The sequence below is a fragment of the Odontesthes bonariensis genome, chromosome 8, assembly GCF_027942865.1.
Source record: "Odontesthes bonariensis isolate fOdoBon6 chromosome 8, fOdoBon6.hap1, whole genome shotgun sequence".
Classification (NCBI taxonomy): domain Eukaryota; kingdom Metazoa; phylum Chordata; class Actinopteri; order Atheriniformes; family Atherinopsidae; genus Odontesthes; species Odontesthes bonariensis.
In genome coordinates, this window is record NC_134513.1 from 18,279,829 (window position 1) to 18,296,189 (window position 16,361).

The window sequence follows — 16,361 nt, forward strand, 5'->3', positions numbered from 1 at the left end:
GGTAATTAATTTACACAACATTGGGGTCGCATTTTCTAATATATCTAAATTCTGCAACATGCATTAAAGTCTGTTCTAATATGTTCAATGCTTTTTGTTCTGTAAATCACACACTGGTGAACCCTAACCCAATACCACTATATTGCCCATGAGCACTTTGGCATTTGGAGGCATTGGTTATCACACCGCCAGTTTTTTGACCAATTACCTCATTTGATTCGCCGACTGTGACCTTTTTTTGGATATGAGAGATCTTTTACGTCTGTGAAAAAGATCTCAAAATGACATTGAATATTTTTTGTTCAATGTTAAGAAACTTCCTAGAGTGTTGTGGCGGGGGGGGGGAGTAATTTGGTGCACTATTTTCAACAACATATATTGTGCAGAATCTAGCCAAGAATTTAAACTTATTTAACGAAATCTAAATTTCCAGTTCTAATACAGCTACAGTAAAAGTGTCCATCATTTTAATTAGCATGCATTCAACTTGCGATGTATTCATTTTTAATTTGAATTATATTTAACACATCTTTCTTTATCTTGCAGATCTCTGCTGGTACATTTGGAGAATGGGTACTTTGGCAAAGGCTTGGACCGTTTCTGTTCACATCTGCACTTCTACAACACCTATGTGGACAACATCTATAATGCCAATAAAGTGCTTGAGGTAGGAACACTGCATTTTCACACATTTACTACACATCTGACTCGTATTCCCATTTATTACTTTGCGTCAGTTGTGACTAAAAACACAACAACAGATGCTCTGTTTTTCTGTATGTTAACAGAACCAGCTTTAACGTTTCCAATGAAATTGGTACTGTAGTTAAAATAAGCTATGAATATTGATTTGATAAGATTTTGATAATTTGCGGTTTTACTGGGACTTAGATAAGGAAACTATATTTACAGTGACACCCTTCACAAACAATAGACCTGACACAGTGGGGTTGTTAGGACCAAAACTAGCCCTTGCGCTCACCGAGTGCATCTGGCAACTCACATTAGTTACAAAAAAGTGGGGGGGAGGGAGTCGTAAAAGGACCAAGGTCTCATTTTTTTATTGCCACTAGGGCTGTAGCGATACACTAATCTCACAATACGATACACGATATTCAGCCAATGATACAATTCGATTCGATACACTTACATCATTTTCTGGGGGGAAAAAAGGGACAGTGTGATTTGACATGAATCGTTGCTGATTGGACTGGTGGTCCAACCTTTGAACCGGAAGGACAACACAGCCAGACAAACAGAAACAAACAAACATGTCACATGTTTTGTAAAATGTGACCGCCTGGCATTGTATTGTATTACCTTAATGTTCTGTGTTTTCACTAATTGTAATGTCTGCCTTTTCAATAAAGTTTGCTTAAAAAAAAGAAGAAAAAAAATCCATACTCGCGGCTGAAATTCGATACTTATCGGGAAACGAAATATCGATATATATCGCAGTATCGATAAAATTGCTCAGCCCTAATTGCCACTACATCAATCTTCAGCTGTCACTGAAACCAAATTAAAAGTTGCTCATGCCCAAGTGAGGGGTTGAAACCAGGATGAAAAATCACGAGGGGGAATTTGAGGGATGTACTTTGATTCTCCCATTTTTTTCCCCGAACGTTTCTTTTAGCACAGGCTGTGCTGTTTACACCACAGTGTTCCTAAAGTCAGGAAATGGAGGACTTTAGTAGGGGTGGGACGATATGCTTTGGTCACTATTCGATTCTAAGGTGCCGATTCGATTTGTGTCACGATTCTTGATAATTGCGATTCTACAAGTATTACGATTTGATATAATCAGTAATTGCGATTTTCTTCCTCCTTAAAAAAAAAAAAAAAAAGTTGAATCATACATTTCTAGAATGAATGTCGTTCTCATAAGCAATGCACATCAGTCTGTCAGTCAGTCCAGCTGCTGACATTTATTTCAACTGAGACAAAAAGAGGTACATAACATGTAGAACATTTTTTTAAAGTTTACAGTTACAAAATGAATTGAAATGTCCACACAGCACAAATGTGGACAAGTTTTATTATAACTTAATGTAATGAATTGATGAAGTTTTTCTGCACACGGATATGATTTAATATAATCGATTCAGATCGATTTTTAGAATCATTGCGATATGTACATGAATCGATTTTTATTTTTTATTATTATTTATTTAGTTATTTATTTCTTTATTTTTTTCCCACCCCTAGACTTTAGACATTTACATTTAGTTGATGCTCTTATCCCAAATAACTTACAAATTAATTGAATATTCAACTTCAGTACAGTGGGGAACCCTGGCCAATGCGTTGGGTTCTTAAGCTATTTAAAGCACAGAATACAATTTAAAAACGCATAGATGTGCAAAGTAAAGGGCGGTTTATGGTCGGAAACCAGGTCGTCTGCGTGTGTGTCGCAGTTAACGCAGACATGCCCCCCCCTTACGCAGACACTCTGGTGCACCTCCCCAAAATTGTAACTGACCGCAGACAGTGCCGCAGATATCGTCGCAGGGAGGAGAGAAAGGAGGCCTCTGATTGGTCAACTCTACATCCGCTCTACACTATGCGTAATTCCAGTTTGCTAACCGGCTAATGGTGACGCTAACCGTGCTAACTGTGACGATTCTTTCGCCTCTCTGCCAGCTCCAGTAGTAGCAATATTTCTTCTATTTCTAGATCGATCAGCTGCATCTCAAAGTGCGCATTCGTCCAGTCGCCATTGTTGTTGAATGACCTCCGTAACCGGAAGAGAAACACGCCACCCACCACACCCACAATTCTAGCTTGTTCGTGATTGTCCCTCTTGCGTTGTGGCGTGGAATTAACATAGCGCAGACCGCTCTTCAAAATTGGGCATAAATCAAAAATAACTGCGTCATGTCTGCGACAAGCTCACTGCGACACACTGCTGCGAGAGTATACACGGCCCTTGAGTGCATGTTTATGTGATGGGAGAGGAGGTGTATTCTGAAATAAAAACCAAATTCATATGATGATATTCATTGATGTTATAAATCCAAATTTTAATTCCAAAATTCTGATAGCACATTAATAGCAAATTGAAAACTCTCACCAGGGTTCTAGCTAGCGCAAACTTGCGTCACGGCCCGCTACGCTATAATTTTGGACCATGGCGATGGCAGCCAAGAAAGGTTGCGCTGCCTGTCAGTACAACCGCAGACGAAACTGTAGCTCCAGGCAGAGGCACTCCGCGTCCGCGGCTCCTAGAATCTCTGGTAAGAGTGCTCCGTAGCCATGGTTACTCAAACACGCAGAAGCGCACACGTAAGGGGATTCGGCAGAAATCATGTTAGAATAGCTGTAGCCTATTTTAACCCGTCCCTATTTGAAGTAAGCAAAAACGGTCAAGGTTGCTGTGCTTTTTCAAAGCTTCTTACATACAATATGTGATGAGCTGATCAGGTTATCATTTAAGCTGAACGTGCAGTTGACTTGGCGCTCGAGAAAAGAACAGAAAACAGTCCTCTCCACGAAAGATGATGGAATAAAGCAACCACAAATGCTCTGTCTCTTTCTCTGTCCTACTTGTTGTCATACCTAGGATTTACCCTACTGTTTTTACCTCTGTCAAGGAGGTTATGTTTTTGGTCGCGTTGCCTGCGTCTTTACCTCTGTCAAGGAGGTTATGTTTTTGGTTGCGTTGGTTTGTCTGTCATCAGGATAACTGAAAAGTGTGTAACTTTAATAAACCTTTTTTTTAATCTCTATTCCTGGTTATGTCTAAATTTAAATGTCTTCTGACAAGGTCCATTATGAAGGTAACACACTGCCAAAAGCAAAGATGGGAACATCTCCCATTAAGACTTTATTGTTTTTAAAGTACAATTTCTCCCTTTGGGTACCCCTAGAAGGGCCAATTTTTACCTTAAATTTCCAAAATCTCCGCATCACGGAAGGGGAGGTCACCCCCCCTTCCGCACTATCCCCCCCCGGGCTTGGTCGCTTCGCTCTCTCGCCTACACCACTACGCTGTAATTTCATCCTAGCTAGAACCCTGCTCACTGCTTCTCAGATCACATTGGATTTTGCAAAGCTGGGTCTATAAATGTGTCAATATATAACACTGAGAATGACCTCCCATTATGTGTGTAATGTACTCTCTTAGATCCAGCTGAAGAAAAATAAGGCCTTCAGACGTTTCAAGAAACTACAGGAGGCTCGGCCAGAGTTCAACAACTATAAGCTGGAGGACTTACTTCAATTGCCGATTCAGCGGATTGCTCAGTAAGTTGTCTGCATTTTGTGAGAATAAAAAGACTAGGTGTCACTTTTCTGCTTTTCTGGCTACATAGACTTGAACCTAAGCTTGAGTCGAAGATTGAATTCTTCCTTTGAGTTCAATATGTTTCTTGTAAATTCAGCATATATCTCCTGACAGTCTGGTAACTGGCGGTTTGGTTTGTCAGCTGAAAGAAAAAAATAAAATAACATAAATCTAATCAGCTATTACTGTTGGTTACTGAACCCTCGCTATGCACATGGGGAATAATACAAAGTGACCTGGAATGATCCCTGCAACACTGTTCCAGCAACTGGAGGTTAGACATAAACTAAAGTGTAAACTTGTGTTCGTACCACAGGATCAAGACTCTTTGAAGGGTTTTATATTTTCACTACAGAGCAGAGAAACTCATTGCGCTGCTCGCGAGCCACATGCGGCTCCTCAAGCTCTAATTGGTGGCTCGCACTCGCATAGTATCTTATAACAATATGGTAACAATAACAATAAATTTTTTCAAATAACACACAGCGAATACTGCACAGTATTAAGTATTTTTTTATTAAGTATTAATTAAGACTTAATGGTGTTTCCTAAAGGGGGCTCTGTTAAACCTGGCAACGCAGCCCGCTTAAACCACCGTCACACTTGACCGCAGAGCACGCTAGCTCCTTTAGCCAGCGCGAGATGCAGGCAAAATGGATCGGTTTTTAATTAAGAAAGGGCAAAAACCAGCACAAAAACCATGCTCATCTTGAATGTCTCACTATGATTACAACAACAAACCACAAATACAACATGAAGAAAGTCAAGGACATGCATGCCAGCTCATTCCAGTATTAAAGGTAAATGTGGTCTTAATTGAAAATGTATTGGCTGTGTTGTTTCTTTTTTTGTGGGATGTTTTAAATGTAGAAATGCATATTTGCAAGAGGGTACTTTAGTATGTTGTCGTAAAAGTGGCTCTTCCCTTGATTTTGCTCTGCCAATGTGGCTCTTGTGAAAAAAAATAGTGAGTATCACTGACCTAGAGACTAAAATAAGTCATTGGAATATATTTTCACCTTTAAAAAAAAAAAGGCCTGGACAAGCACAGGAGTTGTTGTAAATGTTTTGTAACCACAACATTTAACCCAATCTAGGAGGAATAGAGTGCACACATCATCCACACTTCAACACTATCATGTAGGATAGATTATGTATTAAAAACAGCTTTAGGGAACTACCTCCTACTGTGGTACTGTGTTAAAATTGAAGAAATAGCCTGTAAATGATTATCTTTGAATAATGTGATGTGACATTGACTTAGTCAGGGATTGACTGCAACAAGAATTCATCTGATTTATTTTACTCGGTGCCACTGAACATGTCCAGGAAATAGATTCTTTACAAGAGAAATGTTCAGGTAACAAGGTAATCCCCCATAGAGATTATTGTTGTATTTTGCTTATTTTTCAGTCTCAAGCTCAGCCCTCTTTCACCATACATTTTTCTTTGTACTTCCCATCATCGTCATTGATTTCTTTTATTTATTTATTTTTGCCTTCTCCGGGAAACTCGGGAGACTCGAGGGACATATCTAATTGTAAGATGATTTTAAGTGGCATGACTACATAATCTTCCACAGCTGGTGCCTTACCTTTCTTCGGTTCTATTGCTGGAAATGGTAGGAAATTGTCACTTATCACCATTCAGGTATGATGGATGACAGGCGGAGCCTGCAGTCTTACATTGCTGCAAGGGGAGGAATGAAATCATTGCCTTTTTATTAAGTGGCACTTACTAGAGATGGCTTGAGCAGTCATTGACGTCCTCCTTGCTGACGTCATAATTATGACAGATATGGGCTCTGGAGTTGATTGTGGCAATGATTAGCTGCCTTCTCTGCTGCTATTGGCCGTGTTTGTGAGACAACAGAGATATAGTACTGTAAGAGATGGCAGTAATTGAAGACCTTGGGATAAATCAGTTCTAACCTGAGCTCTATTTGATATAACAAGCAAATGGCCCAGTGGTTGGCTTGTTGTAGAGCGCAAGCATTCTTAATTTACAGGCTACAACCCTAGACTATCCAAGGTCATTATCTCAAGGTTATTTATGTGCTTGGTGTTCAGAAAGTGTGAACCTGTGTGCTTTATGAGCCTTGCTTGATTTATTCTTAAGAGCACTTATTCTTGAAGTAGAATTTCCAGTTTGCTTTATGAGCTTAGTTCCATCATTATGAACACAGAGAGGTTCTTCAATACAAGGTCTAAGTTTTTGATTATTAATTTTTGTTAAATTGTCTGTCAATTTACCTTGTCCTTGTCATTTTTAAGAGAAGTAGTGACCTAAGATGGTTGATGGTTGGCCCAAGATGTGGCTTCAATTACCCTCAGGACCAATAAAGTATCTGTCTAAGATGTGCAAATCGCTTGTTCATGATTGATTTTTTTTTTCTTTCTTTTTTTCTTTTTTGGACCATGATGGAACAGACCACTCTTCTCTAAGGATAGATATCACTGGATTTCGTTAAGACGACACTGTTTGTTACCTTCCATAGTCTTATTCATACTACTCCCCATGATTGTAGCCAAGAAATATAGATGTTGTGTAAATATGTGAAAACATTCAACAATGCCGAAACATTCAAACTTTTTCTGTCATTTGTTTTTGTTTTTATCATTATAACATTAAGACAGAACGCTGTTGAGCAGCACTACTGAGGCATGCCCCACTGTTCATATACTTTCACAACTTATTTGCATGACCTCAGACACAGGGGCTGTGTTCGAAAATGCATACTACATACTTTCAAACTGCATACTTCCATTCTACATACTGATCGATCAGACAGTATGCAGACAGTTTACCCACAATGCATTTCGCTCCAGCCCGAGCCGAAATCAGCCGGTCTGAAGCTGATTTCACTTAAAGACATGGTTGGTAATCCTGTTCAGAAACACATTTTGTAATACTGGGTGAAATGGTCCATCTATCCTGAGAGAAATCTATACAAGATGTATTTAGAAAAAGGGATGAAAATAATCAGACCTCTGTGGCAGCTGCAGGACTGAGAAAAAGCTGACAGCAAAAAGTCGCCTACAAAAAACCAATCAGATGCCTCTGCTTTCTGCCTACGCCCCCCCTCTGCCGGCTCCCTGCTCCATGTGCGCATGCGGTTCTACCGGCTTTGGATGAAGCACTGACGGAATGGGGAGGGGGGGGTGGAGCTTAGAGGAGGGGACACTTTCGAATCTTGCTAGCTCTCTTGCTAGCTCTCTAGGATTACCTACCATAGCTTTAAGTAAACTCTCTAAACTTTAGCAACATTTGAAACATTTTCAGGCGAGAAAGTAGTCGTTTAGATCCCCAACGTGTTGAAAATACGTCAAAATACCGGCTATTTACAATTTTGTTCTGACGAATTCGGCGCTACTAAAGCTAGCCGCAGTGAGCAACGCACTTCCGGTTATTTTCACAAAATAAAAATACCCGTTACCTTTTATCATAGGAAAAGCCATTACGATACAATTGGTGCTTTTGTTTTGAAAACAGGAAGTGAACCTACCCTCGTTGTAGCTAGCTTGAAACTGCCGTTTTGACAGGAAATGACGATCGGCGACGTCACGTTACGTTGCATCTTGGGTAGTTTCAGTATGAGTAGTAACCTCATGATGCATACCCAACATTTCGGCAAATCTAGAATGCATTCGGGAACTTCTCGCTTATTCAAACTCGCTTACTAACTCAAAAAGTTAGAATGAGTAGTGGGAGTAGAAGGAGTAGTATGCGGTTTCGAACACAGCCAGGGTCTGCTTTGTTTCCCTATGGCTTCCGCTTTAGCGGGCTAGAAGTGATCACGAGCAGCCAGTGAGTAGCAAATTTCTTTAATGGAGGGTCAAATGTCTGCATCTTGGAGTAATCTTTACCTTAAGTTTAGTCCTATTCATTTGCTTTGGTGACCTGGTACATACAAGATCAAAGTAAAAATTCATAGAAAGAACTTGTTTAATTTAGTATGGACAAATACTATATAAGTTAAACTGATGTTAAGTATTGTACGGGACTTCAATGAATCACAATGTCATGTCCCTGAATAGTATAGCACCTCATGCATCTTGATTGTCTTGTAAGGTGTTGGTGCAACCAAGGGGTGTCCTCATAGTGGTAATTAATTGTTAAAATAGTTTTTTAGATGCAAACAAACTGAGTTTACTGTGAAGAAACTTATCAGCGCAGATGTTGGTGTAGACATAAAATAACCCAACATAACTTCTTGTGTTTCGTGCGAAACCTTGCAAAGACTCTGACGGTGTGAGCTGATTAGCAAATCAGAAAAAAAAAAAAAGTCTACGCGACTGAAAGTCTCCCTGTGGTTCAACAACAGACACACATTAGACCCATATCGTGGTCTAAACCAATCATCCGAGGGGCATGTGACTGCAATGGAGGATAGTCCATAAGACATTGAGCCATGAGATGTTCAGTTTGAAGCCCTTAAAACACTCGCAATTTTAATTTAGATTTTCTTTTTATTTCATTTATCTTGAGATGTTTTAAGTTTAAATTTCAGGTCGATGAAGCACTTTAAGCATCAACACTTTTTCAGTAAGTTTCAGTAAGTAGTTAGTAAGTTAAGTTCAGTAAGTTTGTAGAATTGTGCTTCAAATAAAGAACTTTATTTTGACCAGATTGCTAGTTAATCATTTACAAGTCAATATTGCCTCTATGGACAAAAAAATAAAAAAAGAACCTGTAAAACTGCAGTGTTAAATGCAATGCGGTTGAAAATTTGGGTGCACCTAACTTTTGTGCTGGTGCACCTAAGAAAAAAAGTTGGGCGCACCAGTGCAAAAAGTTAGTCTAGAGCCCTGCCCTGGCTCAGGAGTAATTCTTACACACACTCCACAGACACTCTTGGACAGCTTGAGTTTTACACCCATATATTTCACAGCCAACAATCGTTGCATATAAGCAGCCTTATAACACCAAGCTGACAGTTAGCCATCAGGGCGTCAATGAACATCTGTCTTTCAGGTATTAACACTCCTGAAAACCTAGCCAGGGTAGCATGTTTGCTCTTAATCTGGCTCCTAGTATTGTGTATGTGCTATCCCCACCCTCTGCACAGGCAGGCTACGTCTTCATGTGACAGATTGTGCTTCCTGGCTGACAGTTGAAAGTCATCTTTGTAGTGTGTTCAGTGCTGTTTTGCTGGTTCAGATGCTCAATGACAAGACAAGACCCAGCAGCGGGGGCTCTTGTCGTCGCTGTGTCTTCATGTCGGTTTGGCGTATACGAGCCCCAAGGAGAATGGGGAGTCTGACTAATGGCCCACAACTACGCTAATCACTCTCACTTGGCATTGTTCCCTGAATCCACCTGCCCTGACTCTGACCCCTGCAGCTGAGTAAAAAAACAGCCTTTGTATCTGCAGTAATGCATTTGATTTACTTGATTCTTATCTGTCAATTCAAGCAGTGAGTAAAAGTTCACAGAACAGCCCTGATTGTTCATTTATTTGTACTTTTTTCACTGCGAAACAGCAGGTTTCGACTGTAAAGTGAATTAAAGCAGACTTGGATGGCAGCACAGCATTGTCCTGTTAAGTCCCTCTGAAAGTTTTTGTGTTCACATTTCCGCAGACTTCATTTCTTTGTGTAAATCCCTGTTGGTCACTCATTTAGAAAATGATGAGACACTTTTCAGTCCCATTATATTACACCTCAGCTGCCCATACCGAATCAGAAGAGTACTTCTGGAATGCATGTGTTTTTACCACATAATAATGCACTCCTCCTTTCGAGTCGTTGAAGCAGGGTACATGCTAAGGCGCCCATGCCTTGATGTCTGCCGCCACTTCTTGTCTCTTAATTACAAAACTGAATCCTTGATGTATAGAAAGCAAAAATAATTGGGCAGATATTTCCTCTATTCTGTTTTCTTTACTGGTGATTGCAGGCGCCCAACTGACATGCCATGTCTACTATGAGAGAGGGAAAGCTTGCATATCATCTGCATATTACAAAGGCATTAGTGGATCCTACTTCCGCCACAGCTGGCACATTCCTGAACCAGAGCGTGCTTTCTGAAGCTGCTTTTTTCATCGGAGTATCTAAACTACTATGAATATGGTTCAGATTACATTATTGTCTCATTATCCTTTTTTTTTTTTTTTTTTTTTGCTTTGCTGCTAACGACCGAGACAGTGCAACTAAATGAGAGAGTTTCGTTTACGTTATTTGAGATGTGCTATAATAATGCTCATTAGAGTGTTTCCTTTTTGTAACACAGTTGCTTTAATTAGATTTTCTTCTTCACTTGGCACACAACGAGAACACTCGGAACAAGGCACACAACACTAATGATGCCTGTTACGTATTTGTTATTACAAGATGAGACAAGAATTGCCTCTTAAACGAAGAAGCCTGAACTAGAAGCGGTTTGGCTCTTATGTTATTTCCAATTAATTATCGACTACATGAGCAGTGCTCTTCAGCAACCATAGATCCCCGACCTTCAGCTCTACAGTTTGGCTCCTGTAAGACGGAACGTTTTTCACCACGACAACTTGTGTTTGACGGTAGAGATGGAATCGAAATGGTCAGTTCCAGCTGTCCATGGCTGAACTTTAAAAAGGGGACATATGAAGCTGAGGTTTTGATATTTGAATTTCAAGTAGATAGATGGATAGATTTTTATTTCCGAACATGTATGAAATGTATGTAACTATTTGTACATACAAAAAAAAAAAAAAAAAAAAAAATTCAATCACATAAAGTGCTAATACATTGTTCGAAAAAGGAATGGGAAGCGGTACAATACTTTTTTAGTTTCTCACCCCTTTTTAACTACTCTTCAGTTTGTAAATATCCTATCTACAATACACCTATATAAATATATGCCATATATACACTTCCTAAATATCTAAATAAATATATAATCACAAATTAAATATATACTACACACATATCCTTGTAAATATAAATGTAAATATGAATATATATATATAACTATCCCCATAAAAATATATACCATATATGCCATATACTAATTAAATTACAATATATCAATTAACCCTATTCTATTCATATATTTATCCCTCATTGTCCTCCGTTAACATACTTCCTCTTCCATGTACTTGTTTAAAAATATATATTTTTTGTACCTTTTTTTTATCGATTGATTGTTTCATTCATCAGTTGATAGATTTTTCTGTTGTGCTTAAGCCAAGTGGGTTTTCTGTCCATAGCATGTCAAAATGTATTTCAATATGATTTTAGGAAATTGTGCCAATAAAAAGTGAATTTAAGTGGTTGCACATGCGACATATCGATGCAAAGTGTTTTATAATATGGTGATCACATTCGGTACAATAATGCCAACAACAATCTAAGCAAAGATTAAAACATTGAGGCAGCTCATTGAGGCAAAAAAGTTTCAACTTTCAACTACTAGGAAGCGGCGAATTAAACATAATCTGAATCTGATGCTTGGCAGAGTCGGAGAGATGGAGCTTGAGGACTTTGTAGCGTGAGTGTTTTATGCTGACAATCCAAAGTCTTGACGTCCTCATTAAAGTAACATTAACATTGACGTTTTTGTTTTCTGGTCATTTTGCTCCTGAGGCGCAACCTTTTTGTGACGGTTTAGTAATCGTGCTCATTGTGCTGGTAGAACCGCGGTAAGCTAGCATCCTGCATGATGTGCATTTGACTTTGAAGTCCACTTAAGTGAAATCCTGCCATGCTGCGCTTCATTTGGTTTCTGTTGGCGACATCCGCGCCGGTCTGTTGGTTCCACTATAGGTGCAAACTCCAGCAGAAACGGCGCCGTAAACATAAGTTCCGCACCTCTGCTTAGTGTAACACAAGTTAAAACCTTTAACTCGCTGCATCATGAATACATCAGAGGGACCATTTAGCTTGAGCAGTTTGGAGACAAAGTTAGACGCAAGGCTGAGATGGTTTGGACATATGCAGATGTGGTTCATGGTGAAAGAGGACAGAAGAGGACAGACGGAGACAGAGGATTTGCTGTGGAGATCCCTAAAGGGAGAAGCTGAAAGAAGAAGTTGTCAAATAACCGCACAAGAGTAAATGTTCTGAGATAAAATGGACAATATGTTTTTTTTTTTCTTTTTTTTTCCATGTATAGAATTTAATTTGGGCTTCAATTGGGTAATGTGCCCTGGTAAGCAGAGGAATGGGCCCGTGTGTTTGTGAATATTGGATGAGCCGAGCTCTTTATTGCTCAGAAAATTGATGAAGCATGTCCAAACCTTCACTGGTAAAAAAAAAAAAAAAAAGGACTAACAGCTCTCAGTTTGGAAGCTAACTTTAGCAGCAATTAACCCACAATTTTGTCCTCTTTTAACAATGTCAAAACATTGCCAGCGTGGAAGCTTGCGACTGGGCAGATGGGGGAGAAAAAACAGGTAATTGGTTGAAATGATTCGATTTTTTTTTTTTATTTGTGGCCCAGTCCTTAATCTTTAAGAATAAGAATTGCATTCTTATTTGAATTTTTTTTATTTTTTTTTCTTCCCACACCTCGACTGCACATTTGCTGAACATTTTCCTAACAGTTATTCTTGAACCTCGGCCCATCTAGACATGGATCGATGCACTTGTTCAGACCACTTGTCTTGTCTTCTTTCACTACAACACTAAAACTTTGTGTTTCCTTACATTGGGACCTTCCACCTCATCTGATCGTCGAGAGGATGTCATGTGCCCTCTCAAGATCAACTGAATATAATGGAGCAAGTATTGGTGCGTTTTAGTCGGCAGTTTTAAAAGAGTACAGGATTGCTGGATTTTTGTAGCCTTGTAAAACAAAAGCAAGCTTTTAGAATGACTTATGTGTTGTTGTATTTTGAGATTATGTATAACCACTATCACTTTACTCTGCAACTCACTTCATGCCACCAAATGGTCCAGTGACAATGCTGTGGTGTCTGCAAGCATCACTAATGGTCTCTTTAAGTGGCACCACAATGTCTGTAAAATGGACTCAGACTAGAAGCAGGGAGGGGTAAAGGCAGAGACAGACACAGTGGAAATCAATGTCAACTGTCAATGCACCTCAAGGTCAGATCCCAGCAAAAATGATTAAGATTTTGGGGAGGCCGAATGTCTTCACAGCTGCTACTTAGATAGAGACTAAAAGGAGAGAGGAAAACACAAAAGGTTCATGGTACAGCTTTTGTTTCCCAAACGGCAGGGAGACTGTGCAAAAAGAAGAAAAGATACATATATATATGCGCAAAAAAAAATAAAGGGAACACTAAGATAACACTTCTTAAATCTCAATGAATGAAATATTCCAGTTGAAAATCTTTATTACTTACATAGTGGAATGCATTGAGAACAATGTAACATAAAAATGATCAATGTAAATCAAAATTATTATCCCATGGAGGTCTGGATTTGGAATCCTACTCTAAATAAAAGTGGAAAATTACACGCTGATCCATCCTCAGTGGAAAGTCAAAATGAGGCTCAGTAGTGTGTGTGGCCTCCATGTGCCTGTATGAACTCCCTACAACACCTGGGCTCCTGATGAGGCGGCGGATGTTCTCCTGAGGGATCTCCTCCCAGACCTGGGTTAAAGCATCAGTCAACTCCTGGACAGTCTGTGGTGTTGGTGGATGGAACAAGACATGATGTCCTAGATTGGACTCAGGTCTGGGGAACGGGCAGGCCAGTCCATAGCATCAATGCCTTCATCATGCAGGAACTGCTGACACGCTTCAGCCACATGAGGCATTCTCATGCATCAGAAGGAACCCAGGAACCACTGCACCAGCATTTGGTCTCACAGTGAGTCTGAGGATCTCATCCTGGTACCTAACGGCAGTCAGGGTACCTCTGGCTAGCACATAGAGGGCTGTGCGGCCCTCCATAAAAATGCCTCCCCACGCCATTACTGACCCACCGCAAAAACCGGTGATGCAGGATGATGTTGCAGGCAGCAGAAGGTTCTCCACAGCGTCTTCAGACTCTGTCACATGTGCTCAGTGTGAACCTACTCTCATCCCTGAAGAGCACAGGACGCCAATGGCGAGACTGCCAATCTTGGTGTTCTCTGGCAAATGCCAATTGCCCTGCACGGTGTTGGGTTGTAAGCACAAGCCCCGCTTGTGGACGTCGGGCCCTCATACCACCCTCATGGAGTCTGTTTCTGACAGTTTGATCAGAAACATGCATATTAGTGGCCTGCTGGAGGTCATTTTGAGCTGCACTGAGCATCTGAGCAACTTCTGTGGGTTGTAGACACCGCCTCATGCTACCTCTAGAGGTGAGAGCACTGACAAAATGCAAAAGTGACCGAAACATCAGCCAGAAAAGATGAAAACAGATAAATGGTCTGTGGTCACCACCTGCAGAACCACTCCTTCAATAGGGTTTGTCTTGCCTTTTCTTGTCTTGCCTCTCATTTCCACCTGTTGTCTGTTCCATTTGCACAACAGCAGGCAAAATTGATTCATAATCAGTGTTGCTTCCTAACTGGACAGGTTGATTTCACAGAAATGTGATTGACTTTTTATATATATATATTTAAATCCATATATATATATATATATACACGGATTTAAACCTAGAGAGAAACGTAGAAGCACTGCAGCAGTTATTTTGCATATAAAAATGTTTGGTAAATCTCAAAGTAAAGTATTTATTGACAATATTTAAAAGTATTAGTTTGAACTACAGTACAAACAGGTATTCAGATTCAGATTTTTATTTGTCACATGTGGATGTACACCCATAGTGAAATGAAATTGCAACAAACTCTGTTCAACTGTGCAAAATAGGATAAAATAAAATATGAAATAAAGATAAAAATAGAGTAGAAATAGAATAAAAATAGACTTCTGGAAAATATACAGTTATACAAATATACAGAATTATACAGAATTAAGTGGGGGGATTAAAGGTTCAGTATCCTGATGGCCTGAGGGAAGAAGCTCTTCCACAGCGGATCCCTCTATGAAGAGCTTTCCTGTCCTGAGCCGTACAGCTGCCGTACCAGGCGGTGATGCTCCCGGTGAGCACAGACGCGACTGCAGCGGTGTAGAAAGTCCTCTGCAGTGCTGTGGAGATCTTAAATTTCCTCAACCTTCTGAGGTGATACAGTCGCTGCCTAGACTTTTTCACCAGGGTGGAGATGTGGGTGGTCCATGTCAGGTCCTTGGAGGCTCTGCAGTCGTGGGTATAGAGGGAGTAGAGCAGAGGACTCAGGACGCAGCCTTGGGGGGCGCCGATGTTGAGGGTGCGTGGGATGGAGGTGTAGCTTCATATCCTCAACACCTCTGGTCGGTAGGGTCGCATTTTGAAAACTCAGTAAAAGCCGGAACTCGGCTCACAGGACGCAGCGGGGGGTAAAAAAAAATGTTCGTGCACGATATTGATAGTATGGGGTGTCATACAGCTTCATGTCAAAAGAGGCGAATTATCCCTTTAAGGGCCCGTTCGTGCTGATGTTCGACGAATAAATTAATATATTTTGCAAGTAATTCCAAGCCTCCTTTTTGCTAGTATGGATGTGAAATGGGTCTCAAATTGTATTAATTATGGTCTTAAAAAAGTCTTAAAGTCTTAAATTTGACTTGTTGAAACCTGCAGAGACCCTGAGCAGAGCAACTAAGCTGACACAAGATCTCACACACTCACACACTTGCCAGGGTGACGTGTCAATTAATCAGTCTGCATTTTCATTCCCGTCTTCTGTTGTGAATTTTTGAAGACATGGATTGGAACCAACAACATGTTTCACTCTTATTTATACACTTTTATACAAGTAATGCACAGACGAATCGGCCCAATAGGGGTGCCAGCTGATGTTCAGTTGAATGCACTCGGCCTATCAGCAAATTGATCTTGTTGTATTGCGTTGACTTTGCCCTGGAAAACAGTTTATTTACATTATTAATATATTTATTATTCATTTTTTTTTATCTCAAAAATAATTTTTCAAGTCATTGATTTGACAAAAAAAGTATTTTTCTTTTCTTCCTTTTTTTGTATACATTGTCATTTCTGTGAAAGGTTATAATAAAGGCTTTTTAATACAGTTTATTAATTGTGCTTATTCAGGTATAGCAAGATGAAGATTCGAAACACTGAAAAGCTATTTT

The 16,361-nt window shown here is 39.9% G+C and overlaps 1 protein-coding gene across 2 annotated transcripts in view; it reads left to right on the forward strand.

Annotated features, from left to right (window-relative positions):
• The window catches only part of arhgef39 (Rho guanine nucleotide exchange factor (GEF) 39), an 81,406-nt gene that overhangs the window by 19,066 nt on the left and 45,979 nt on the right, over positions 1–16,361 (forward strand). For both annotated transcript variants that reach the window (XM_075472544.1, XM_075472545.1), the window contains exons 4-5: positions 547–667; positions 4,127–4,245. In XM_075472544.1, the coding sequence (XP_075328659.1) occupies positions 547–667; positions 4,127–4,245 (240 nt within the window). The remainder of the gene's footprint in view (positions 1–546; positions 668–4,126; positions 4,246–16,361) is intronic.